Genomic DNA, 25,199 nt, shown 5'->3' with positions numbered 1-25,199 from the left:
GGTGGAGGCGGAGGGATGAAGCAGAGGGAGCTGAGGCGCACAGACGGATGAATTGGCATCGTGAAGGGGAGCCTTGTCCCTAAGCTGAGAGCTTCTGCGAGCCAGCACACAGACACACACACACACACTCTCCCTGCTGGAGCCCGTCAAGAAACAAAAGGCCGGGTGGGTCTGGTGGGAAAGGACCTAAAAGGAGAGACTGCAAGACAGAGACTGCAAAAGGTCAAAGTATGGCATGAACTAATGAGGGCAGGCAGTTTGTCACGACGCCGCTTTGCTCTGGAGATGACACTTTGATGAGCGGTAAACTGTATCGTCTTTCTGAAAGCCTCACAGGGAAACAATTATATGTCCCAGCAGTATTTCCCAAGAGGCCTCAGTAACTCTCCCTGCACAGCCCCACTTTTATAGTAGGATTGATCAATTGATGCATTAGGTAAAGATGAACTGGGCTGATGGGACCAAGTAAAACTGTCTCATGCAGCTCAAATCACTTCTGGTTATTATTGCAGTGTATCAGCCTCAAAGGCTGCTCAATAACCCACGAGAGGCGCTCTCTATCCATTGTTATCAAAGCTCATATTGACGTCCTCCAACCAGTACGACCACAGTACACTTAATGCCACAATTGATCGCCACTTAACGGCAATGAGCGGGGAGTCCGGGCTGGTATTACCTGCTGCCAGCGCGGACAAACACTTTGGGCCAGTGGCTGCTGGCAAACCAGCTTCCTCCTCCTCCTCCATCTCCTCCCACCTCCTCCCTCCAACCCGCCAGCTGCGTTAAACCACACGAAAACGTCCAGGTGAAAAACGGAAATGTGGATGTTTTGCCTTCAAAATAAAAGGCCCCATAGGTAAAACGCCAGTAAAGCAGGAGCTAACGCTGATCTAGCCTGTGCAGTGGTTAATTTAGCTGATGTCACTTATTAATGTTTATACCGAGAATAAAAATAATTAAACAACAACAACAACAAAAAAGCGGCCCCTTATTTACAAAAAGGATGTCCACAATACAGAAATGGATCAGCATATTTAATTTAACATAAATTTTACATTAGATACAACCCCTCCCACTTACCCAAGCATTACTGGGAGTACTGTGTCCACTGAGGTCGGGTTCATCCCTCCTTTCAGTCTTGAACCGGTGACAGTGATATATAAGGAAACTGTAATAAGTACTAGACCACGGAGGAATAGAAGTGGCTTAAATAAATAAAGTTTTGTGAACACAGGTTGTTGTAACTACATGATATAAAATAAACTACAAATTCAAGAATTTCTATTAGTAATAACACACTACATCACAGCTTTTGCTGCTTCTTTGACAATAATAACAAAAACAAAAATAATAATTTATTTTGTGCTATTCATTTATTATTTATTGTAGAGTGTAGTATTTTAATTATTTATCCTGCTGCTGCTGCTTTGGGATTAATAAGGTATCTATCTATCTATTTATCGATTCATCGATTTTTATGTCTATCCAGTTGTCTTTAAAGACATGCTCTTGTTTTGAAAGTGCCTACCAGAAGCTGAGGGTTCACGGAGTCTGCCTTGACGCCACCTTGAGCTCCCAGCCCCCCTCTGTGTGTGTGTCTGTGTGTGTGTCTGTGCCCCTGTGTTGCCATTCCGACGCACATCTCTCGCAGAGGAGCAACAGCCGCACGGAGTTGGTCAGAGCGGACTTCACAGATTCCTCTGCGGGCGGAGAGCGCTTCACACTCCGGGCTTCCACCCTCTTCTCCCGCGGGGGGCAGCAGCACAGAGATGCGCCCCTGGACCGAGGCTCCGTATCGGTAAAGTCAGAGAAAGAGAATGAGACTGAGAAAAGGGCGCAGCGTAGCGGTCCTGTAAGCACCGCATCCACAACTACACTCCGGGGAGGATCTGGGGAGCTGGGTGAATGCAAACATACAGACGCGCTCGGCTACCTCTTGTTCTTTTGAGGATTTGGGTTGAATGGGGCGGCGAGAGCCCTCATCACAGCTGAAGACATGAGAATGTGGAGGGGAACAAAAAGCTCGGCTGCGGTGCTCCGTGGTTGAGTCTCCATCCATCCATCCATCCACTCCACTCCACTCCAGGTCTACACACCTTTATTCATGTTGCAAAAGCCTGGTTTATGACAATGGATTACTTGCTGTGGGTGTGCAGCCTCGTTGTCCCTGTGGTCCTGGCTGTAGAAGGTAGGTCGTTTGATATTTTTCATCACTACTTTTTTGCTCCCCGCGGATGAACAATGGGCTGTTTGTAGGCGCTATAAACTGACAGCGAACCATGTTATTGTCAGGCAGAGGGATACAAAAATCAAAAACATACAATTACACACACTGTGCCTCCTTTTCATGACAGTGTGAATCACGCTGAGGTCAGTTTGAACACCACATCAGTGATGCACGCTGTCTACACCGGAGAGATTACATGCAACACGGCATCCGTGTGTTCCGTAATTACGGCTGTAAATATAAGGCGGGCTCCTGGGCTGAGCGTCAGTCTGCAATTCATGCACACATGCATCAGAACGCCCCAGTCCGTGTGTGTGTGTGTGTGTGTGTGTGTGTGTGTGTGTGTGTGTGTGTGTGTGTGTGTGTATGATTACTCCCCTGTGTTTCCATTGCGGCTGAAGGACTGCCCTGTTGCTATTGTCCTTGTTGTCACACCCACGAGCCCGGTGAGGATGCCCCCCTTCCCCACCTTTCTTCCCCCCCCACAGCTCCACAGAGGTTAGAGACGGACTCCACGGAGGAGAAAAAGAAAGGGCTCCTCCTGTGATGCGTGCGAGAGGTGCAGACATGCTGTGGGTCCTGTTAAGCGGGGCTGCTTTAACAAGTCCCGGTGTGGCTCAATCTCTGGCCCCCGGACAATGCCGCTGGGACGCTCATGTGAAACGTTTTCAGATGACAAGTGTGAGTTAAAGGTCAGCGGCTTAACAAGTGCGCTGCGAGCCCACCCCGGAGCCCCACCTCCCCCGGGGGGAGAAGCCCACCATCGCCCACATCCCTTGCTCCCTCGCCCGTGGGCTCTTCTCTCCGAGCTGTAGCTACATTTCTCTGCTCTGCCTCGCCTCCCTCTCTCCCCTCCCCGTCCAATCTGCCTCTCCTGGACCGTGGCCAGCCCCTGATCCCTCATCAATTCTGGTGTCAGCAAGTAAATCAATGCAGCGGCAGCAGCACTCCCCGAGTCCCAGTGGGCTCTGACGCCAAAGGTGATCAGCCCCGCTTTCCCCCCTCAGCCCGACCACTAAGTGTTACTCAAAGCACGGGGGTTAACTAATGTTTGTCCTCTGAGGGTAAACATGAAGGGCAGATCATCACTCGGGTTTAAATGAGAAGTCGTGGTGATGATGGTGTGGGCGGGATTACATGTGCCTTGAACAGTGGGGTCTCTTGTTGTTGTTGGATCCACCTTGGCAACTTGAAAGTGTGCGCTTTAATTGCCAAAGTGATCAGGATGACTTATCTCCGGTTCGCGCCAGCAGATTGCAGTAAAAGCCTGGGCCAGCTGTGACGTTTTTACGTTCTAATGCTCTCATTTACAGTCGGCGTTTACTGTACTCTTTTTAAAAAAAACTCGTAAACGAGATGGATGAGCGCTCAGAAAGCGTTTTACAAACGCGCCCTGCAAGACTGCGGTGCAAAACGCTCGAAGGGAGGACCGGGGGGGGGGGGGGGATTTTCATATTAAAAGCGAGCCTCATTCACATTTGTTTTTCCTTCCCTACTTCCTACACACACGAATGTCAACAAGAATCGTTATTTGTTGACCTGTAAAAGCAGCTGCATGTGTTTAAATTAGGTCAGCAGCACAAAAAGGTGCTCATCATCAGGCGTCAAACTGAGCGTCGCACTCAGCTGTGAGCCTGTAGAGAGAGAGAGAGAGAGAGAGAGAGAGGTGCACTGTGAGTGAAGTTCTTATTATTAACACCTGCAGCATTTACAGATCTTCACGGCGACGACGACGATGATGATGTTTTGGGCTTTTAATATTTCATGTGTTTGCTTGTCGGCAGTGTCTTGTGTAGTACAAGGGGGAGGGGGGGGGGGTCTCTTTCATGATGCGGCCGTTCGTACAAAGTGAATAAAACATCAGCGTGTGTGAGCTCCCAGAGCGCAGAGCTGTGTGGCATTTTGGCGATTATAAAAAATACAAAAAAAGGGAGAAAGAAAGAGCCTCAAATGCCACGGGGGTGGTGGTGCTCTAAAGTTCCCACTGCAGAGCATTGTTTTTTTACCCCTGGGGGCAGAACGACTCCACTGCTGCTGTAGTTTTATGGGAGAGGTGGTGGTAACGGTGGTGGAGGGGAAGAGATTTCTGGATTTGAGTTATAGCAGTTAGGGGATCTCAGAGGCATTGTAAATTTAACGGGAGAAGGGGTGGGGTGAGGAGGGGGAAGAGGTGTGGAACAAATGGGATCTTTTTCAGCGGGTTTCTGGGAGTCAGTGGTTTGATGATGAGGAGGAGGAGGAGGACGTTGACACACTCCGGTGAGGAACGAAAACCGTGTTCACGCTGCAGCTTTACTGTTTCGAGCAGCACGTGAGCCCAGACTGCACAGGAGTCCACGTCTTTAAGATCTCGGTAGACATATTGTCTTCCTCCTGCTCCGCATGGAGGTCAAAGGTCCACCCACTCCCCTCTTAACCCCCCCTCCCTCACATCAGCTGGGTGCAGTCCTTGCCTTCACAGAGGGGGTTTTTACAGATATGAGCTGGTCACCTTGCTGCCCCTGCTTGTTGCGCCGTGTGAGGTGAAGCCTGTTTTAAAGAGGCATGAGCTCGAGGCTGTGGTTAGCTGAGGCTGAGCGGATCTGTCTCCTGTTGCCTCTGGGTACAGGGGATAGAGGGAAGGGGAGGTGTGGGGGGTGGATCAGACACTCTGGAGACGGGCCTGCATCCACGGATCAGCAGCGAGCCGTCCAGTGCTCACTTGGCTGTGCGCCGCGAGGGCCCGCGTGTAGCCAAGCAAAGACAACAGGCGCTGATTTCACTGATTAGTCCCTCCTCTCTCTGGCTCGAGTCGTGCTAATCAGTAAAACAACCTTGTACACGAACGTGCATTCGGGCTCGACAAGTGAAGTTATTAACCGCTGTCGCTCATGCCCTTTCGCACGTAAAGCTCAGAAAACTGAGAATGCATTTGCCCTCTGCGCAAATGTTACCTATTAATTATCATGCCCAGGTAAATGGGATTTCTATTGTCAACACGCAGACACACAAAAATGGAAGCAGCCACTTATTCCTCCTTAAATTAAATGATTTTTTCTTTATTGCAGAACCACTCGTATGCTTATTCCAACCTAGCAGCCTACTTTTCATTTCTGAATGTACTGTACATTAAATAAATTCTGCTTAAGCACAAATCCCACACTTAAATGTGGCCTATTATGCTAATTTCCCGCACTTTGATTTTTATTCTTGGACTGGGTTGGAGTACCTCCTAGCTTTAAAAAATCCTAATTTTCCTCTTTCTGGGTCTTGGTCCAGCTCCTTATTTTCTCAGTCTGAAACAACATGCTTTAGCTCCTTGTCCTTTAAGCCAGCATGCCTCTGATTGGCTGCCTCTGGTATACAGAAGGTTTAATAACAAGGGGGTGGGGCTTTAGTGCTAACCATATTAGGGATATTCCTTCTTGCTGACATCACACAGAGCCAAGAACCAAAAAAAGCTATCTAAGTGATTGGTTCATATAGCTCAGAGGGATTTCCTGCACATGCTCACCTCACTGAACTTTGACCGTGCTTAATGTGAGCATCTACCACTGTAACAGAATATAAAATTTAAAAAGGGTGTAAAGGAAAACATTTTAGTTCTTCTTCAGCTAATGCACGACTCCTCTTGCTCTCCATTATTTCAAAATTATCAAGTCATTATGAGTTTATGTGATTAGTGAATGCCTAATTAACCATCGTTTAGCGACGGCTAATGCACAGTTACGTCTTACATGTACACGGCTAGATTAGCTGGATCCCAGTCAGAAAGGGAAAAGCTGCTCCCATAAGTGTCTAAAATGCTGCTACGTGTCCCGAGGATCACAGATGGCGACTGATCAGTCAGGGAGCATAAACTCATTACATAAACTCTTAGTGGCTGGATCCGATCACACGGGTGACCTACAGGAAATCGTGATGCATGGTTGCACTGAATCATCATGAATCATGCTTTAGATCAAACTGAGACACAGCACACCCACCCCGGTTTCAAGCTTTATGTTAAACTTGCGTGCTTCATCTTCACTGACTTTTTGCAGTCTCAAGCATTTTATTAGTGAAGCCTTATAGGATTTAACTCTCAGTTTATCGCTGCACATCAAGCGGCTGTTATCATTTACACACACATCCAACGTTACCTAGCATAAAAACGCCACATCGGGATGTCTGTTTGCTTCCCTTTAACCACGATGTGAACGTAACTGTATGAAAGAGATCAGTGCAGGGGCGGATCTACAGGGGGGGCAAGGGGGGGCAAGTGTCCCCCTGCTGTGGAGCCTTCTATTAGTCCTGTACAGTAATTTAAGTTGTTTTCTGTATTTATTTATTTATGTATTTATACTGGAGAACCTTTTTGCGTCTCATTTATTGTCTCTTTGTTTTCTTAGAAGAGATAATGATACAAAAGTAGTTTTAAAGCGTTTTTTGTTGGCTTCATTAACATATAGGGGATTTTCAAATACCTTTTTAAAGAGAAATGTGCCACCCTGCCTAAACCCCCACCCCCAGGTAAAATTTCCTATATCCACCAATCACTGTGTGTCTTTCATTCTGAAGTTAGAATGAAAACTAGTGTAATCTTGCATCTCCACTGGCACACTATTGACCACCACTGAAAAGTAATCCATCCCCGTGCATGTATAGATCTATGTCCATTATCTCCCATGCTCTGAAAAAGAAGAAGAAGAAGAAGAAAAGCCGCTGTGGTTTTGCCTGAATAACACACATCGCTCATATCAGCAGCCACAGATGGACAACCGATTTAGACACCCAAATGCAACTTATTTTAGTTAGTGACACTCAAAAGCCAAGGACACACTGTGGTGTAACCACTGTCTTCAGCGGGCTCCACCGGAACAAAGCCACCAAGTGCTACTGTTGCTCCACACAGGACACGCTATTTGTTTTAGCCTCTCACACCCTTCTCCGGCGCTGTTATCAACAACTTGTGAGCAAATGGTGCACAGCGGGAGTTGTGTCATTGAGTCTCCGTGAAGAAAAGTGTAATTGTTTCAGTAATTAGCAGCAGGGGAACAATGGGAGCCTGCACGGCCACACAGCTGTAAGAGTGAGTGAGGTATCAGATGAACTCAGCAGATCACCCCCACTCAGGTAAACGTGTGATTGACAGCCAGACGACAGAGCTCATTGATCCTGCTGTTTATTCTCAACTTCTCCTCCCCCCCCCCCCCCCCCCCCTAAAAGATTGTCGACTTGGCTCTCACCAAAGTTGTAAACAGCCAGGTGACGTAAGCATCTGCTCACCTGAGAGAGGTCACAGTTTTTTGTGTTTTTGCCTCAGAGAACAATATATTCCTGCTCATGTGACCCCCCCCCCTTCAATTCCCCTGGGATATTTCCCCTCTGACGAAAACCCTGAACAGGCTTTGTTCTTTTAGTCCACAAGTGAATATTTGAAAGAAGTGCATCTGTGAGTGCCAAACGCAGAGAAAGCCTTAATTAGGCAGCAGCACAGATATGCCACGATTGTCAGAGCTTTCAAAAAACTGAACGCATGTGGGTGGAGGTTATGGAGCGAGGGGTGTGTGTGTCATTTTTACCTGCATCCGTTTCTGGAGAACAGAGAACTGTGTGTGTGTGTGTGTGTGTGGTCTTTAAAGTGTTGCAACACTTTTTGTTTTGTTTTTATCCTTCTTCACACCATTTAATTCCCAGTTTGTGAACCTTACTCCTACTCTTAATTTGCAGAAACCCTTATGGACAGTCGGTGGGCTACCACAGAGCTGGCTTGGACCACATTCCCAGAGAGTGGGGTGAGTTTGCGCATGTGTTTAGCTTAGTTGTGTTTTTTTCTCCTGGCTTTTTAACAGCATTTGTTCCATTTGCTTGTTAATAGAGCCCAGTCTGACTTGAACAGCACACCTCCTGCTGCTTTATGGCTTTGTTTTTGCAGTGTATGTTTGCTTTCTCGGATTCTATAAAGCAAATGAGAAGCACACTGTGAGACATTGTGTGGAGGATATCAAAGATTTTCAGACCACATGAAAAGATCAGCAAAGGAATATCTTTTTTGTGCTTTTTGTGCATATTGCACTTTAAACATACTAATGAGCAAGCGCACAAACAGGAGTCAAATCCCCGCCACGTTTAAGGACTATTAGCTAGACTTTACCTTGAATGTCTCCCTAGGATAGAGTAGCCTGATAACTGAAAGCATGTGTCTTTTATAATGTGGGTCCAAGAGCGCATTACAGACAGAAATTAAGGTTTTCAGCTGATACCCCCTATAGGAATTGTGAGAAAATAAAACAACATGAATTTGACCCCAGGGCTAACAGCCTGACAGACCTCCCCCACACTCGGCCAGTGTAATTTGTCTTCGCTACATGAGCGCAAAGTCAGTCAATGGAAATGGTGGGTTTCCATGGAAACGATCTCCGGCAGCCCCGGCTCCCTTCTTCCCCCCCCAACCAAACAAGGGCCGGCTCTGAAATGTCCCAGCATCCATGAAGTCATATGTCACGACTGGCGAGGCAGCCCCTCTCCTCACGCCTGACAAGCCCATACGTTCAAGGAGGCCCGGCAATTATCATATTTGTCAGGTAGTGCATCAGCGGGGTTGCCGGTGATTTACGACGCCTAATGCTGACTCTTGGGCTCATCGTTTGGGGATAAATTGCACGCGGGGAGCTCAGAGACGTGAGATGAGTTATGCATTATTTTCCTCCGGTTGAAATAATCAATTTCTGGAACGCTCATTTGTTATGGAAACGAAGCATTCAGTCCGACGTGGAATTAGAGGGTGGGGCGGCGGTGGTGGGGAATCAAAACAATTGACTTCTCACAAGGTTATTTCCTAATGGACTAAATTTATTGACCCACCGATACATTTATCATAGCTGCTAATGTTAGTTACCATATAGAGACGCAACTGTTAACAACACATAAAGCCATAGTTGGTGCCCGTGTCACACCGGGCCCCTAAATCACTATTTCTACAGCAAGACATCAGACTCGCAGGGACACAAACCGAAGCAGATGCAAATATGTGCTCCTGTATTGTGTGTGTAGGCATAAGAGGATATATATAAGAGTCCATGTAACCTGAAATGCTCCAGAGTGCTGCCATAGTGCAATCACACTGAAAGCATTGCATTTAGATGGCCGTTTTAATAAATAACTCACTGTTTGCATTATACATATATGGAGGAGAGGAGGTGGTGGTGGTGGGGGGGGGTTACAGAAACCGAGTCTTCCTTCGGGGCTGTTTCGATTGCAGCGCAACAGACATCGATGCGAGCGCTGCCTTCTATAGGTGTGTCTGCACCTTGTTTAATAGCTACTGAAGTTGAGCTTTGACGGAGCCCCACAAGTGACTGATTTGCTGATGATGATCTGAGCTGCGACACACGATCGGTATCAGAACTCGTCAAACAGCCATAATGTGTGAAATTTGTTTTAATGGGAAAATGTTTTCTATTGAAAGTCCATAATAATTAGAATTTTCTGAATGATTCATAAGATAAGATAAGATAAGATAACCTTTATTAGTCCCACACGTGGGAAATTTGTTTTGTCACAGCAGGAAGTGGACAGTGCAAAAGTTATGACGCAAAAATTAGAATACAATAAGAATAGATACAGTACACAGCTGTACAGAATAGAATAAAATAATATACTATATACAGTAGAATAAAATAAAATAAATATACAATAAGATAAAAATAGAATACGAATGCTATATACAACTGAGTAAAAATACAACGATGCCAGAAAAGATTATTGCACTTAGTGTTATTGCACATGTGTGGATGTGTGTGTTTGTTCAGTTAAAGTCTTTGTTGTGGAGTCTGACAGCAGTGGGGAGGAAAGACCTGCGAAATCTCTCCGTCCCACACCGTGGGTGCCGCAGTCTCCCACTGAAGGAGCTGCTCAGTGCTGTCACAGTCTGCTGCATGGGGTGGGAGACGTTGTCCAACAGGGATGACAGCTTAGCCGCCATTCTCCTGTCACTCACCACCTCCACTGGGTCCAGAGGGCATCCTAGAACAGAGCTGGCCCTTCGGATCACCCTGTTCAGTCTCTTCCTGTCCCCAGCAGAGATGCTGCCGCCCCAGCAGACCACACCATAAAAGATAGCAGAAGCCACCACAGAGTCATAGAAGGTCTTCAGGAGTGGGCCCTCCACTCCAAACGACCTGAGTCTCCGCAGCAGGTACAGCCTGCTCTGCCCTTTCCTGTAGAGGGCGTCTGAGTTATGAGTCCAGTCCAGTCTGTTGTTCAGATGAACACCAAGGTACCTGTAGCTGTCCACAGCCTCAATGTCCATACCCTGGATGTTCAGTGGTTGCAGTGGAGAATGCTTGTGCCTGCAGAAGTCTACCACCAGCTCCTTGGTTTTACTGGCGTTGATCTGCAATTAGAAGCTTTTTAGCTGCAAATTATTCTGCACAGGCCACATGTACGCGCACACGCACGTCGTGGGAATGTGTGTTGGTGTGCACGTGTTGTATATTCGTGCAACCATGTTTATGCCAGACATCACTTAGCTGTTTTCAACATTCTCTATGGGTGAACAGTTTGCATTAGGATGCACTGCATTTAACACTATTTAATATTAATTATCAGCGTATTAAAAATTGAGCTTCTGCCGCAGCTCGGTCGGTGCTGAGCGAGAAATGGAACTGTTTTTGTGTTGAGAGAAAGCATTAGATAATCACGGGGATTTTTTTCTCCTCATTTAATTCTTAAAGCCGTTCTGCTCCTTTCTGCACAGTATTTACAGTCATTACCTCCCCTCATCGCAGTGTCTCCGTGTTGTCTCCACAGTGGGAGGAGGTCAGCGGATACGATGACTCCATGAGCCCAATCAGAACCTACCAGGTGTGCAATGTCAAACAGCCCAGCCAGAACAACTGGCTGAGGACGGACTATATACCCCGCAAGGGCGTGCTTCGCGTCTACGTGGAGCTCAAGTTCTCCGTCCGCGATTGTGCAAGCATCCCCAACATCCCAGGCTCCTGCAAAGAGACCTTTAATCTGTTTTACTATGAGTCAGATGGGGACATGGCCACGGACACCAGCCCTCTGTGGAGGGAGAACCCCTACGTGAAGGTGGATACTATTGCCCCAGATGAGAGTTTCTCTCTGCTGGAAGCGGGAAGGATCAACACCAAAGTGCGCAGCTTTGGCCCCCTCTCCAAGGCAGGCTTCTACCTGGCCTTCCAGGACCTGGGAGCCTGCATGTCTCTAATCTCAGTCAGGGTTTTCTTCAAGAAGTGCTCCACCACCATTGCCAACTTTGCCGTCTTCCCCGAGACCGCTACGGGAGCAGAAGCCACCTCCTTGGTGATTGCCCCGGGGGCCTGCGTGAACAACGCCATGGAGCTGTCCGTGCCGCTGAAGCTGTACTGCAACGGGGACGGCGAGTGGATGGTTCCCGTGGGCTCGTGCACCTGCAACGCCGGCTTTGAACCTTCCGCAGACAGCACTCAGTGCCAGGGTACGTGTATTTAACAGACATTTCGACTTTTATTTAACCAAAGCTCCTTTATATGCTCGGCGCAAGTCACCTCAGTCTGTGCCCTCTTCCCTGCATTTATTGTGTGGCTCCTGAAAGAGGGGGTGGGTGAAGGAGGGTGGAGGAGAGTATGAATTAATGAGCTGTTGTAGAGAGGAGCCGCATACAAATATTGTGCGGGCAGGACAGGAGGGAGAGAAAGATAGCGGGAAGGCACAGAAACAGAAAGGCAAGGAAAATGCGCATAATAGAGGCGGAGAGATATTAACAGAGAAAAGGGAGATAGCACGATGTACAGTAAAAAGGGTTGAATGTGCCCAAAAAAAGAAAACGGGACAGAAAATGAAAAGGGAGGGAAGGTGCAGAGAAGTCAAAGACAGACAAGCAAGGCTTCCTCTCACCTGGGTGTGAGAAATGTTGTCTAACATTGGCTGAGAGCTCATTCGTTGCCATTTGGCTGCTCAAGGTTAAAAGCTTGCCGCCAGCGCCTGATAAAAAGCTCTCCAGGGCCTCAGCCAGCGGTTGTGATGAGGAAGTGTAATTTCCTCCGCGGCCTCCTGTTAGTTAATCTACAGGCGGCCACACTCATTAACACCATTCAGACCAACGTGAGCCAACACTGCCACGCTAACATTAATCACTCAGACATTTCATTTCTTACCTCAGTCTTGCCTCTCGCTCACAGCCAAACACGGGATGAGATGGAGAGGAGGGGGAGGCGAAGAAGAGAAAAGAAGAGGGGGATGAGGCACAATAAGAGCGGGGAGAGGGAAACATTAAGTGTATCAAAAACTGGAAAATCATGGTGCCCTCCAAAGAGGTTAATGGATTGGAGAAAAGAGCGCCGGGTGATTCAGCACCCTCTCGAAAAGGAGTGGGGGAAAACAAACAAATAAGAGAAGATGACAATGCAGCCCTTAACACGAAAAAGAATAAATCAGATCACAGACTGTAGAGCCTTAAGGTCTCTTCGGATTGTGAAAGTGTAAAAAAAACACACATTTTCGTCTCATCTTTGGCTTTTTATTGCACAGCGCCGTTGCGGTGTCATTAGCTGCGCTGATTTTTCCTAAAAGTGTCATTGTTGGGGAATTAGGGTGGAACTTGAGTTCAAAACGAGAGACCACTTAACCCAACTAGTTAATCACAGACTCTCCCTCCTGTCGGAGCCCTCATGCTGACACGACAGATGTTTGCCAGAGACCGCCACTTTTACAGCACCGGTTAGGAATGTGGCAAACAGTAAAACAAGGGGGGCTGATATATCCGGACCTTTTGCTGCTAATCCCCTTTATCTGAATCCTTCTTTAGTCTCGGCTTATGCTGGTTTTATCCTTAAGACTTGATATCACGCAACCTTCAGCGTGACGCTCTGGAATTCAAACGAATCGCTTTGGACACATCGTGTGAGATAACCGTACTTTTCGTATGCTTTCCTAATAACTCCGCTCGGCTAATTCGCGTCTGCTCTGATCATTCGGATTGATTTATTGGCTTATTACGGAGCCGTTCCACATGCGCGTGGAGGCCTTGTTTGTATTCCGCGGCGCGGATTCGGAGAACCGAGGACTGAGCAGACACTGATTGATGGGTTTAGGGTGTATCCCTTTTCTCAGAAGCATTCTCCATCCCTGTTTGTCTGACAACAGCAATCTCCTGTCAGCAGTCGGTCTTCATCTTTATCCTCCTTTTTCCTTCTCTTCAACATGAAACTTTGCTGTCATCCCGACTCTCTTTTTAGGGAGATTAATGTCACCTAGCCGAGAGAGTGAAAATGAAAGAGCAGATGCAAATGTATAGATAAGCCCTCGTGCTTAAGTGTTCGTCATTTCTCACGTACGTATCAGCGCTTCCTCCATAAATATTGAGCTTTGCTGCTACTTCACAGGTACTTTGTTCTCTGACAGATGTGACAGCCCCTGGTCTTGTAGATAAGTGACAGCCCAGCATGTTTTTTTTGTTCCTTTATTTACTTATTTAGATAGATCTATATATATTTTTTTGCTTTTGTTCTTATTGTCCTTTTCATTTTTCTCGCCCACTCATCCAGCGTGCATCCCCGGGACCTTCAAATCCAAATTCGGAGAGGGATTTTGCGCTCCCTGCCCAGCCAACAGTCGCACCAGTGCACGAGGAGCCAGTATCTGTCCGTGCCAGAATGGCTTCTACCGCGCTGACAGTGACCCCCCTGACTCCGCCTGCACCAGTAAGTCACTCTCCGCTGCACAGACTGGAAAAATAGTCTGAATTTGGAATATCTTTGGTGCTCGTTGTGACTTGTTTGTAGGGGCTTCATTTTAATCTGTTCATACCAAAAAGAGAAGTAGTGATTGTGCCCAATACACTAGTGCTCCCTGTGGGGTGTAAATCTTTCACTCTGATGAAAGTGTCACTTCATCGGAACAATGTATGTAAATAGGCTTAAAGCCAGCTTGGGGGAAAATGCTAGGATGTTGCCGTTTTCGCTGCTGTGTGCTTCTGCACACTCTGTCACTTTTTAGATTGATGCTGCTTGAAATGATTACATTTTTGGGTTCTGTTTTAGCAGAACGGCACACGAAACTGCACAGCTTGTCTGCACACTTCAGTGTCGATTTGTCATGATTGTAGGAGTGGACTATGTTAACATGTTTTTTTCTCAAATCACGTGATTGTGTTTGGTTTTAGTTGGTGGTTATCACCACAGCAGAAAGAGAAATGGTGAAGCCAGTTAAAGGTTTTGCCAGTTTCCTGCAGCCAAACCTGATCAAGCTGCAGGTTGTTTGCAGACAACTCGGGGTCTCCCATGATAACCACTTCCGGTTGCAGCACTGGTTTCACTTAGCAGCAGCCAGCAACCTCCAGCAAACACTTTGGCAACCTGTCGGGTTGCATTTTTCCTTAACCGAACCGCCTCTATCACCCAGTGCTAGGGCTTGTTCTGCCTTCACGACAAATCCCAGTGCTGGGTTTCAAACATGATTACATCAAGAGACCCAGTTACAGCACAACACCCTGCTTTGTGACAAGATTTTTAAAAATCTGAGAAACATATTCTTTGTTTTTTAAATCTTCCACTGGCATGGAAAGAGGACTTTAATTGCTGCTGAACTGCAGTGTGTTCAGATTTCTCGTGACGCAGGAGTTGTCCACTGTGCTGTGCACGATACAACCACCAGTCAGGAGAAGAAAAACGTATATTTAATGACCGATAGTGAAGTGGTTTCTGGATGCTGCTGGCAGTCGATGAGTAAAATTGCAAGTTGCAAACATTGATGCTGCACCAAAAACCTCCTTATGCTTGCTGAAGTCAGTCGCCAGCAGCTCGCTCCTAGTTTACATGGAAGGCATTGAAAAGTTCAGTGTTAACCAGAAACAGAAGAACGTTCATCATCATCATCAAAGTAAAAGTTGTGCTCAGCGTTGCAGCTGAGGCCTTTTAAAAGGTGCAACTTTTACTTTGAAGGTAAACAGCTTCTGTTTCACGTTGCATTTGTCACCGTTTTAAATGCTGCTTTGGAAATAGGAGACAAGTTGGCGTCCTCTATGCAAACTAAAGGTGACTGCAGCAGTCTGCTAGTGACCAAAGCATTCGCCTAGAGGTTTTCGCCAGCTGCTTGAGGAAGACATTTTTCCTAGTGATCAATGGTTCAGGGGGTCATTGAACAGTCTCTAATCCCGTGTGACTGAGACGTTATCAGTTTCACAGCGCCTTCCAGCAACCATTCGCCAAGATGGTTGCTGGTTTAATAGGAATGTTAGACTGGGTTTTTCACATGTCTTAAATGGCAGATGATTTATCGCATGGTTAGCAGTCATGTGACCACAAAGTCTTCATAGTTGGAGTGGGAACATAAGGGCGGAGCCATTGGGGGAAACACAAATGGAACAAGAGCTGGGTTACTTTTGGGGCTCTTCTTTATGCACCAGGCAAGCAATATGTATTCAAGTTAGTGGGGATGATCTTTATTCAGTTCTCCCTCAATAAAATTGAAATAGTAACAGGACCAACTCACTTTCTGAGTGGAAAGTAGCAGCAGGTGGGCCTACCTTGGTAGGGATGTAGTAGAATAGTAAAGCAACATAATGTTACGTGCTGAAATTATGAAAAAAGAATGTGTCAACAACGTACAGGTCGATAAAAAGCTCCACTTGGTAACGCGTCAGTAAAATCGTCAGGGCTCTCAAATGTCAAACATTTTCTCTTTCTAGGCTCTGAAGCCGAATACACAATGCTCAAAACTCAGTTTGACATTAAAATGGCAAACACGCGTCTGTCAGCGTTTCAAATTTAACGGTAGTTTGGTGGTAAGTAATCGGGTCTGGTGCTGACCGCGGTGTCGGTGCCTGTTCTGCATGGAAGGGCCTCGGAGAGGAGCCGCAGCCCCAGTCGTGCTAATGGAGAGCGACATGTGCTGCCTTGACCGTGTAAAGTCAGGCCCCAGGGGCCTTTCGCTACGTTAAGTGACACACACGGCTCGCAACTGTCTCCCCCAGATCCTCGTCACAGGAACACTGTGGACTCTGACACCGACCAGTGTGTGCAGACAGGCGGGCAGGGACACAAACACCGCCTTCGACTAAACATGCAAACACACACAAACACACAGGCCTGACAGTTCTGTCCCTGCGGTCTGTCAGGGCTTGTGCCAGGCAGCCTGCGCTTTGTGTTGGAAGCTGTGTGCGTTGCACAAGAGAGGCTCAGCCAGTCAATGGCCGGCAGCTTGGACTCAGCGTGTGTTTTAGATGGGTGTCCAATTAAAAGAGCCTCCACTCTGAACTGTGCCTGCCTAATTAGAAAGGACAGGGTGAGTGAAACCCAGCTCAGGGCGAGCTGGCTGAGCTGAAGTCCGTGAACAGGCGGTTTCAGAGCTGATAGCTTGAGAGAGCCCCCCCCCCCCCCCTTCGCTCTCTTTCTGCTGTGAGACAGGTTAGACTTTCTTCTGCTGGAAGCTTAGAGGCAGAGAGCTTCTCTTCTCTCCCTGTAACAGGATGAAAAGCACGTCTGTTGAACCAATCTGTGTTGCCTCCCTCCTAGTTTATCATACTTTATCCAGGTTTTAAAGGCTCTTGACTCAAAAACGTAGCACTGCTTATTGAATTGCGGTGGCCTTGGGTCATACTGGCACGAGAACATGAATTTCTATCAAGAGTAGATTAGCTAAGTTCCATAAGCACCGAGAGTGTGGTTATACATAGGAATGGACTACAGGGCTGCTGGTTTTCTGTTTGTGTTCTCTTAACATGTTGTCTGTTTCAGTACACTTAGCAGCACATCTTCTTCCTGAGATATTAAAGGATTTTTACACCACTGGGGAGGATAATGCCAGCATTGCATAGGGAGCATGACTAAAGCCTCACTGTGTGTTTTTATTCTCTGCCTGCCCACCTGTTTTAACACCTACGTGCGCGTCTGTGTTTGTGCAGCGATCCCCTCGGCGCCTCGCAACGTCATATCCAGCGTGAACGAGACCTCTCTGTCCTTGGAGTGGGAGGAGCCCGAGGACACGGGTGGGCGGAGTGACCTCGTCTATAACGTCGTGTGCAAGAAATGCCTCCGAGACCGGAGCCCGTGCACGCGCTGCGATGACAACGTGGACATCGCTCCACGCCGGCTGGGGCTGAGGCAGAGGAAGGTGGTGGTGAGGAACCTGCAGGCTCACACCCGCTACAGCTTCGAGGTGCAAGCTGTCAACGGGGTTTCCGGGAAAAACACAACCCCACCCAGATACTCCATAGTCAACATCACCACCAACCAAGCCGGTTAGTAGAACATCTGTCAGTGACACTGGATGTTTCCACAAGTTCATTCATAGAGTAGCTCCAATCAATACCACTTAGCATCACGATGAAACAGGCTGGTTAGTGAATCCCACGTTCAGTCAATGTCTATGAGTGTCTTAATGAGCTTTTAGGATACAGAGCGGTGCTAACACCAAGAGTAAACATTGCTGAACAAGCTCATTGAAAGCGACAGATGGACAGACTGAGCAGGAGCTCAGCCTTTCTGAGGGGGTTACAGGAAAAGGCAGATAAAATGTAAAATGTACACTATATCGCCAGTGTCAGCATTCAGCCCACTGTCAACCAGGCGTCTTACGTTACATCACTGCCAATGTCACCTTTCAGCATCTCCACTTAATATTTGCAGTGTCATCATCAACCAAACTGCTGAGCGCTTTTCACACGCTGTAATTACTTTCCCAGTTAACCTGCGCTTAATCCACCTTACTGCAGTTTATGGGCCCAGGACAATGGCTGTCAGTTGAGTCTTCTTCAGGCCTCACAAATCAATAAACTGCAGAGCGGTGAAGGTGAATTGCGTCCCACTGTTCTTTAACCGTTCAGGTTGAAGAATTTTGAATAATAATTATCTTACTTGGATGGTTTGTGACTTCAGAAGAGGAAAAATCTTGGCAACTTACTGTGAGGACCCGCCAACTTGGATATGAACACACTTTCCAGTACCAGTGTAATAATATACTGTTCTCTCTGATGTCCACCCACAGCACCTTCAGCAGTGCCAACTGTCCATCTAATGCGCTCCACCTCAGACACGCTCAGCCTGTCGTGGCTGCCCCCGGAGAAACCCAATGGAGTCATCCTGGACTATGAGATTAAATACCACGAGAGGGTAAGCTCTGCCTTTATAGCTGCTGCCTTATGTAGGTCATAGTGGGTGTCTTATTTACTCTGACCAAGATTATATTTTGGACACTGGTGTAATGCTGCGATGGAGGTGGACGTTTATATTATAAGCGTTTATGCAAACTCAGCAACTGGTTGTGGAGATGCTGCATCGCTTGCATTGATCAAATTCCCTAGGGCCATTTTATAAACTCGGATGGCTAAACATCCGAGTATACTGCCACCCCTATATTAAAAGAATAAAGCTCTGCAATGGCTCTGCTAAGTCCAGCGTTTGGTACCAGGCCCATTATTTTTTAAAGCTTTACAGGCAAAAACACCACGGAGCGTTTCTAAGCCTGACAGGGAGAATTTCATGAATATTTCACAGCAGCATCATCTCTCTGTCGTTTAAACCTCCATCTCTGCAATTGTCATGCAAATGTTAGAATTACTCCATTCATGTACACAAAGTGATTTGCATGCATTTGATTAGCTTTGCTGGATGACTTCACATTCAATTGTGGGAAAAGTTGAGGCAGGTCCAATATTTTTCTGGACGGCTCTGAATGTAGAAATGATTGAGCTTCAGAACTTTAATATGCATAGGAATAAATCTTTAGTTAAAAAAAGGATCCAGTAGGTGCTAGGAGTGTTAGCCATAGTTAGCATATTACTTAGTGAGCCGCTGTGCATCAATAAACTAAATCTGTGATTTAAAAGTGTCATTTCTAAAGTGCAGCTTTTATTTTTTTTTCTGTGCTAATGCTGAACACTGCCTTCGCCCTTCAGTTAGAGTAAATACTAAACTGTATTGTAACAGAAGCTCAGTTAGAGCTGTGAACTTCATCTGTGGCGTTTGCTAGCAATAGCTAGTTTGCTAATAGTAGCACCATTAGCCACAGTAGCAGGTTTTTTTGGTTAAACTGGAAAATTTCAAACAATGAATTAAAGATGTGTGCTGCCTGTTATTTTTTGTTCAGCAAGATAATCTGTATAAATGAACACACCTTTTATTATTTTTTTAAGCAAAAATTGAATTAGTTAATGTTATAAACATACTACCACTAATCTCCTGTGTTAAAACATTTCGAGTTTCACTTGTTGGTAGATGTTTACTCTCAGATATGTCATGGGTGTAGCACCGTGATGTTACTTGTTTGTCTTGTGCTCCACTACAGGTTACAGAATACATGCCCCAGAATGTATTTTGTAACGTATTCCGTTACGTTCCTCAATGAAAGTAACGTATTCTGAATACTTTGGATTACTTTATATATTATCAAACTTTTTACAACTACATGAATGTACTATTGCTGTGTGATTTATTACTATTACTGAAGGTTACTTGCCATACCAATACCAACTAGATTTTTAAATCGTGATATAAAATGAGTAACAGTAGGGTGGACATTAGGTAAGGCTGCACTTTTTGCTGCGATCTTGTATTGAAAACTATTCCACGCGTATATAAAAAAGGTCCGCGGCTCCGAACCGTAGTAAAGGCACCTCTGGCTAATACTTCGGATTCCGTGTCGGGCTCGTAGCCGAGAAATAGCTTTACTTTGTTGTCCGGATATACTTTCTAGCAAGAGAGAGGCGTTGCAAGGCTGCTCCAACGGAATTTATTGTTTCGCAGAAAAACACGAACACAGTGTACATTCGAGTCTTAATAGCTTACTTACAACTGGGTTACACTGCCCATGAGGCTACATTCTTTAGGGCTATGCCTGTAACACTCTGCCTATTGCCTTCATGTTAAATAATTTTTTGAACAATAATTTTTAAAAATATTTTTTTTAACATCATTATGCGGGCTGCAAGTAGAGGTGACATGTGCTGCGAGATTGAGACCCAGGCATTAGAGCCTCTGCGTGTTTTGTTTGGGTTTTCACCGGCGTGAAATGACCAGAAATAGAGAGAGGGGACAAAAACAGAGAGAGGACAGCCTAACATATGAAACAAGAAAAGACCGCAGTTTAATCCATTTACTTCAACAAAGTAACTGTATTCTGAATACCACCTTTTTAAACGGTAACTGTAACGGAATACAGTTACTCATATTTTGTATTATACTTTATGCCGGTACATGTATTCCGTTGTTGGGGTAGTAGTGTATTACTCATGACTCATTACATTTCTTAAAAGTAATGCTTTGTGCTATCTAATTACTTGTTGGAGAAAGTAATTTGTTACACTACTTAAACCTGCTACATTAATCCATGTAATAACTTAAAATGCATTATCACATAATTACCACATAAAAACCCGAGGCTACACCTCCATACAGCAACACAAATCCCCATCCTAATGAAGAGACATTAACTTTCTATTAGTTTTTATGCATGAACAAGAAACTAACACCACAAAGCAAAGTTGAAACCTAACCCTAAGAGACTTTAAAGGGATCTCCACAATTGCTACTTTAGAATTATCTATAAGGAGATATCAAGGCTAGAGTGCTGGAAACCCGAATGCTCATCACCGCCTTTGTTACCTGTTGAAGTTCAGGGTCTGGCTGCTGGGCTGTGATCAGCACTTACTCAGCTTTAACATCATTATGGGTTCTTGGCTAGCTTTGTGTTAGCTTACTCTCTGTGCACACACTTCCAAGGAGTCGATGTTGTGTTAGCGTTTGTTGCTGTCTGGGTTACAGTTTGCATTTCACCATCACGATGTTGTCGCTTCATGCAATAAAAAATTTAATTAAAAAATTAATGCCCATACAGGGAGTGCAGAATTATTAGGCAAGTTGTATTTTTGAGGAATAATTTTATTATTGAACAACAACCATGTTCTCAATGAACCCAAAAAACTCATTAATATCAAAGCTGAATGTTTTTGGAAGTAGTTTTTAGTTTGTTTTTAATTTTAGCTATTTTAGGGGGATATCTGTGTGTGCAGGTGACTATTACTGTGCATAATTATTAGGCAACTTAACAAAAAACAAATATATACCCATTTCAATTATTTATTTTTACCAGTGACACCAATATAACATCTCCACATTCACAAATATACATTTCTGACATTCAAAAACAAATCAGCGACCAATATAGCCACCTTTCTTTGCAAGGACACTCAAAAGCCTGCCATCCATGGATTCTGTCAGTGTTTTGATCTGTTCACCATCAACATTGCGTGCAGCAGCAACCACAGCCTCCCAGACACTGTTCAGAGAGGTGTACTGTTTTCCCTCCTTGTAAATCTCACATTTGATGATGGACCACAGGTTCTCAATGGGGTTCAGATCAGGTGAACAAGGAGGCCATGTCATTAGTTTTTCTTCTTTTATACCCTTTCTTGCCAGCCACGCTGTGGAGTACTTGGACGCGTGTGATGGAGCATTGTCCTGCATGAAAATCATGTTTTTCTTGAAGGATGCAGACTTCTTCCTGTAACACTGCTTGAAGAAGGTGTCTTCCAGAAACTGGCAGTAGGACTGGGAGTTGAGCTTGACTCCATCCTCAACCCGAAAAGGCCCCACAAGCTCATCTTTGATGATACCAGCCCAAACCAGTACTCCACCTCCACCTTGCTGGCGTCTGAGTCGGACTGGAGCTCTCTGCCCTTTACCAATCCAGCCACGGGCCCATCCATCTGGCCCATCAAGACTCACTCTCATTTCATCAGTCCATAAAACCTTAGAAAAACCAGTCTTGAGATATTTCTTGGCCCAGTCTTGACGTTTCAGCTTGTGTGTCTTGTTCAGTGGTGGTCGTCTTTCAGCCTTTCTTACCTTGGCCATGTCTCTGAGTATTGCACACCTTGTGCTTTTGGGCACTCCAGTGATGTTGCAGCTCTGAAATATGGCCAAACTGGTGGCAAGTGGCATCTTGGCAGCTGCACGCTTGACTTTTCTCAGTTCATGGGCAGTTATTTTGCGCCTTGGTTTTTCCACACGCTTCTTGCGACCCTGTTGACTATTTTGAATAAAACACTTGATTGGTCGATGATCACGCTTCAGAAGCTTTGCAATTTTGAGACTGCTGCATCCCTCTGCAAGATATCTCACTATTTTTGACTTTTCTGAGCCTGTCAAGTCCTTCTTTTGACCCATTTTGCCAAAGGAAAGGACGTTGCCTAATAATTATGCACACCTGATATAGGGTGTTGATGTCATTAGACCACACCCCTTCTCATTACAGAGATGCACATCACCTAATATGCTTAATTGGTAGTAGGCTTTCGAGCCTATACAGCTTGGAGTAAGACAACATGCATGAAGAGGATGATGTGGACAAAATACTAATTTGCCTAATAATTCTGCACTCCCTGTATGTTCAGTCCTCAAAAGCTGTAAACCGCTAGTTACCTCTTCTCTTAACAGTAACTGACGTAGATTTCTTACTGAAACATAGTCTTTCCGGGCAGCTTTGACCTGCCATGTAGTTAAATTTCTTGGGAGAAAAGATATGTGGAAGGTTAAGTGTTAAGAGGGACTTCCAGTCATGTTGTAAGATAGGATGAAGATTTCCCACAGAAGTCTAAATCAAGCTTAAAGTATTACTTTCCAATGCGTCACACCCAAACCCTGGATGTGATACAACAACCAAAAAAATATATGGAAAAATATGCCAGGGCCTTCCTGGACAGACAGGAGAATTGTGGGGGGATGACCAGTGCCCCCCCTGAAACCACCCTTGGTGGCGCCCCTGTCCTGAAGGTTGAAATCGATTGAAAAGAAGATACTTCACAAAAATTTTTCTAGCAATTGCTTTAATCATTAACAGCAGCAGTAAAACAAGAAAAGTCACGATGCAAATCACAAAACATTTTTCACTTTTTAGGTAAAAGCTTCATCAGTGCAGCCTGCAATTTGCATTTTTTGCTGTCTATATGTTGTGTTGCTCTTTTCACAGTCTCACTACAGCTCAGAGTGTAGTTGGACAGTGTTTTTACACATGTCTGTCGCTTCAATTTCTAACTACGACTGCAGCAACATAGTAGTGGCCAAAGAAATCGCAAGGAGGCTTTTTCCACCCAGTCATACACAAGTGTTTGTCATTGACCAGCCTGTAGGCCTGCGTGACTGGAACTTGTTCGCTTGACCCTGCATTGTCCAAATGACAGTCAGGTTAGTCAAGTAGTTAGAGGTCATGTGTCTCCAAAATCTCACTATTTTGATGCCATAGTTCGAACAGTGCTAACAGTGCAAACACTAACAAGCTTGTTCAGCAGCTGCTTCTATAAACTGTATTAATGCAACTCCAGTATTCGGTGGATACAGTTATAACAAAGAGGGAAACTATCCACAGAGGCCCAAACTGTTTTGTTTTTTTAATGCCAGGCTGTAAACGTGTTTTTAATGCTGTAAAGTTGGACATTTTGACATGGGTGTCTATGGAGATTGAGTCACTTTTAGAGCAAGCCTCAAGTGGCCATTAAAGAAGCTGTAGTTTTTTTGGCTCCTCTGTGTTGGCTTGGGTTGGTTACAGTTTCAGAATACACAAGAGGGGTATTAACTTGGATTTTTCTATGTTGTAGTACAAAACGTGACTACCACTAAAGCTTGCATTAACTGCAGACCGTATTTCAGTCGTCTCACAGAAAAAGCCCAATAAAAAAAAAAATCTGCTGACTTTCAGATAAAGGAGCCAGGGGAGGAAAATGCTAAGTCATTTTAAAATTTTAAGACCTACTCCTGCTACACTGAATATCAGCACAGGTTTGATTCTTTCTTTATGAGTTCATCTTCAGCTGTATTTGTTTTAAAGAACACTTATCGTCTGAATTTAAAACATAACAGCAATTTTTGTTAAACACCAAGTACTGTGGTCACAAGTGACACTTCCAGGATAATGTTATATACTAAAAAGAACTACAGACTCTTTTACTGCCTACGTAATCACTGTTTACAAACTGTAAAAGGGTCTATAACACTAAAGCTAGAAGAAAATTGCCAATCTTCAGCTAGCAATGGCTCATTTATTAGTAATAAAAAACCAGCTGGTCAGACCAGGGATGTCAAACTCATTTAAGTCCACAGTGTGTATGTCCTCCTTCACATTCTCCAGCGGACCGGATGAGAGTCTTCGCCAGGCCAATTCTGGCCCCCGTGCCGTATGTTTGCCACGCCTGTAATAGACTAAAGAAAGCAGCAAGAGCAAAACTTATTAGTCTGTTAGAATAAAAAGAAGGACTGGCACATCCACGAATAATGAATTCATCCTTTAATCCCTAAGAAGAAGATTATGACACGACATTTTTTCAAAGTATGATATTAGTTTGTGAAGCTAAGCGAGGATAGAAAGATGGAGACACATAACCCTGCTGCACTAATATTTAATATTTATGTTTTTCCTTCAGGGCCAGGCAATGTCACACACTGTAACTTCCCAGCACAGCTCAGCCAAGGTGGAGGGGCTGCGGGCTGCCACGCCCTACGTGGTGCAGGTCAGAGCACGCACCGTTGCTGGGTATGGACGCTACAGCAACCCCATGGACTTCAGCACCAGCCTCCACAGTACGGACTCGTTCTCTCCCACTTTACCGTCTGTTCCTGATGATCTGCTGCAGCGGTTCTCTTAATGAGGGTTCAGACTTGATAGTTTTTATGGCTGCCCTAATTGGTAGCCATTATGCATGCAGCGCGAGCCACCCTTTAATCTCTCTGCTGTTATGCATTCATTTGTGTGTCTCCGTGGCCCAGGTGACCCTCAGAAGTCCGTGCAGGACCAGCTGCCTCTCATCATCGGCTCGGCGTCCGCGGGTCTGGTGGTCATTGTTGCCTTGGTGGTTATCGCTGTTGTCTGCCTTAAGTAAGTGTTTGATTTTCATTACCGACAGGCTGAACTACATGTTTTCACTTTGTCCGTTAGACTTTGAACAAAGACGCTCATTAAATTTTAACATGCTCTCAGAGGATGTAAACTGTTAGCCGCTACAAATCAGCTCCAAAAG

General features: G+C 45.5%; 1 protein-coding gene across 1 annotated transcript in view; it reads left to right on the top strand.

The window, feature by feature from the left end:
- The first annotated feature begins 1,619 nt into the window (after window positions 1-1,619).
- ephb3a (eph receptor B3a) overlaps window positions 1,620-25,199 on the top strand; it is a 39,305-nt gene continuing 15,725 nt past the window's right edge. The window contains exons 1-8 of the mRNA XM_085390214.1: window positions 1,620-2,188; window positions 7,919-7,983; window positions 11,000-11,672; window positions 13,741-13,896; window positions 17,097-17,432; window positions 18,179-18,303; window positions 24,606-24,762; window positions 24,949-25,057. Coding sequence (XP_085246340.1) covers window positions 2,125-2,188; window positions 7,919-7,983; window positions 11,000-11,672; window positions 13,741-13,896; window positions 17,097-17,432; window positions 18,179-18,303; window positions 24,606-24,762; window positions 24,949-25,057 — 1,685 coding nt within the window. The 5' untranslated portion in view covers window positions 1,620-2,124. The remainder of the gene's footprint in view (window positions 2,189-7,918; window positions 7,984-10,999; window positions 11,673-13,740; window positions 13,897-17,096; window positions 17,433-18,178; window positions 18,304-24,605; window positions 24,763-24,948; window positions 25,058-25,199) is intronic.

The sequence above is a fragment of the Rhamphochromis longiceps genome, linkage group LG18 (genome assembly GCF_057381845.1).
Source record: "Rhamphochromis longiceps isolate RC_006_pf linkage group LG18, R_longiceps_female_GT1.1, whole genome shotgun sequence".
In the NCBI taxonomy this organism is placed as follows: Eukaryota; Metazoa; Chordata; class Actinopteri; order Cichliformes; family Cichlidae; genus Rhamphochromis; species Rhamphochromis longiceps.
Note: the sequence above shows the minus strand (reverse complement) of the source record. Positions and strands in the feature narration are given on the sequence as shown.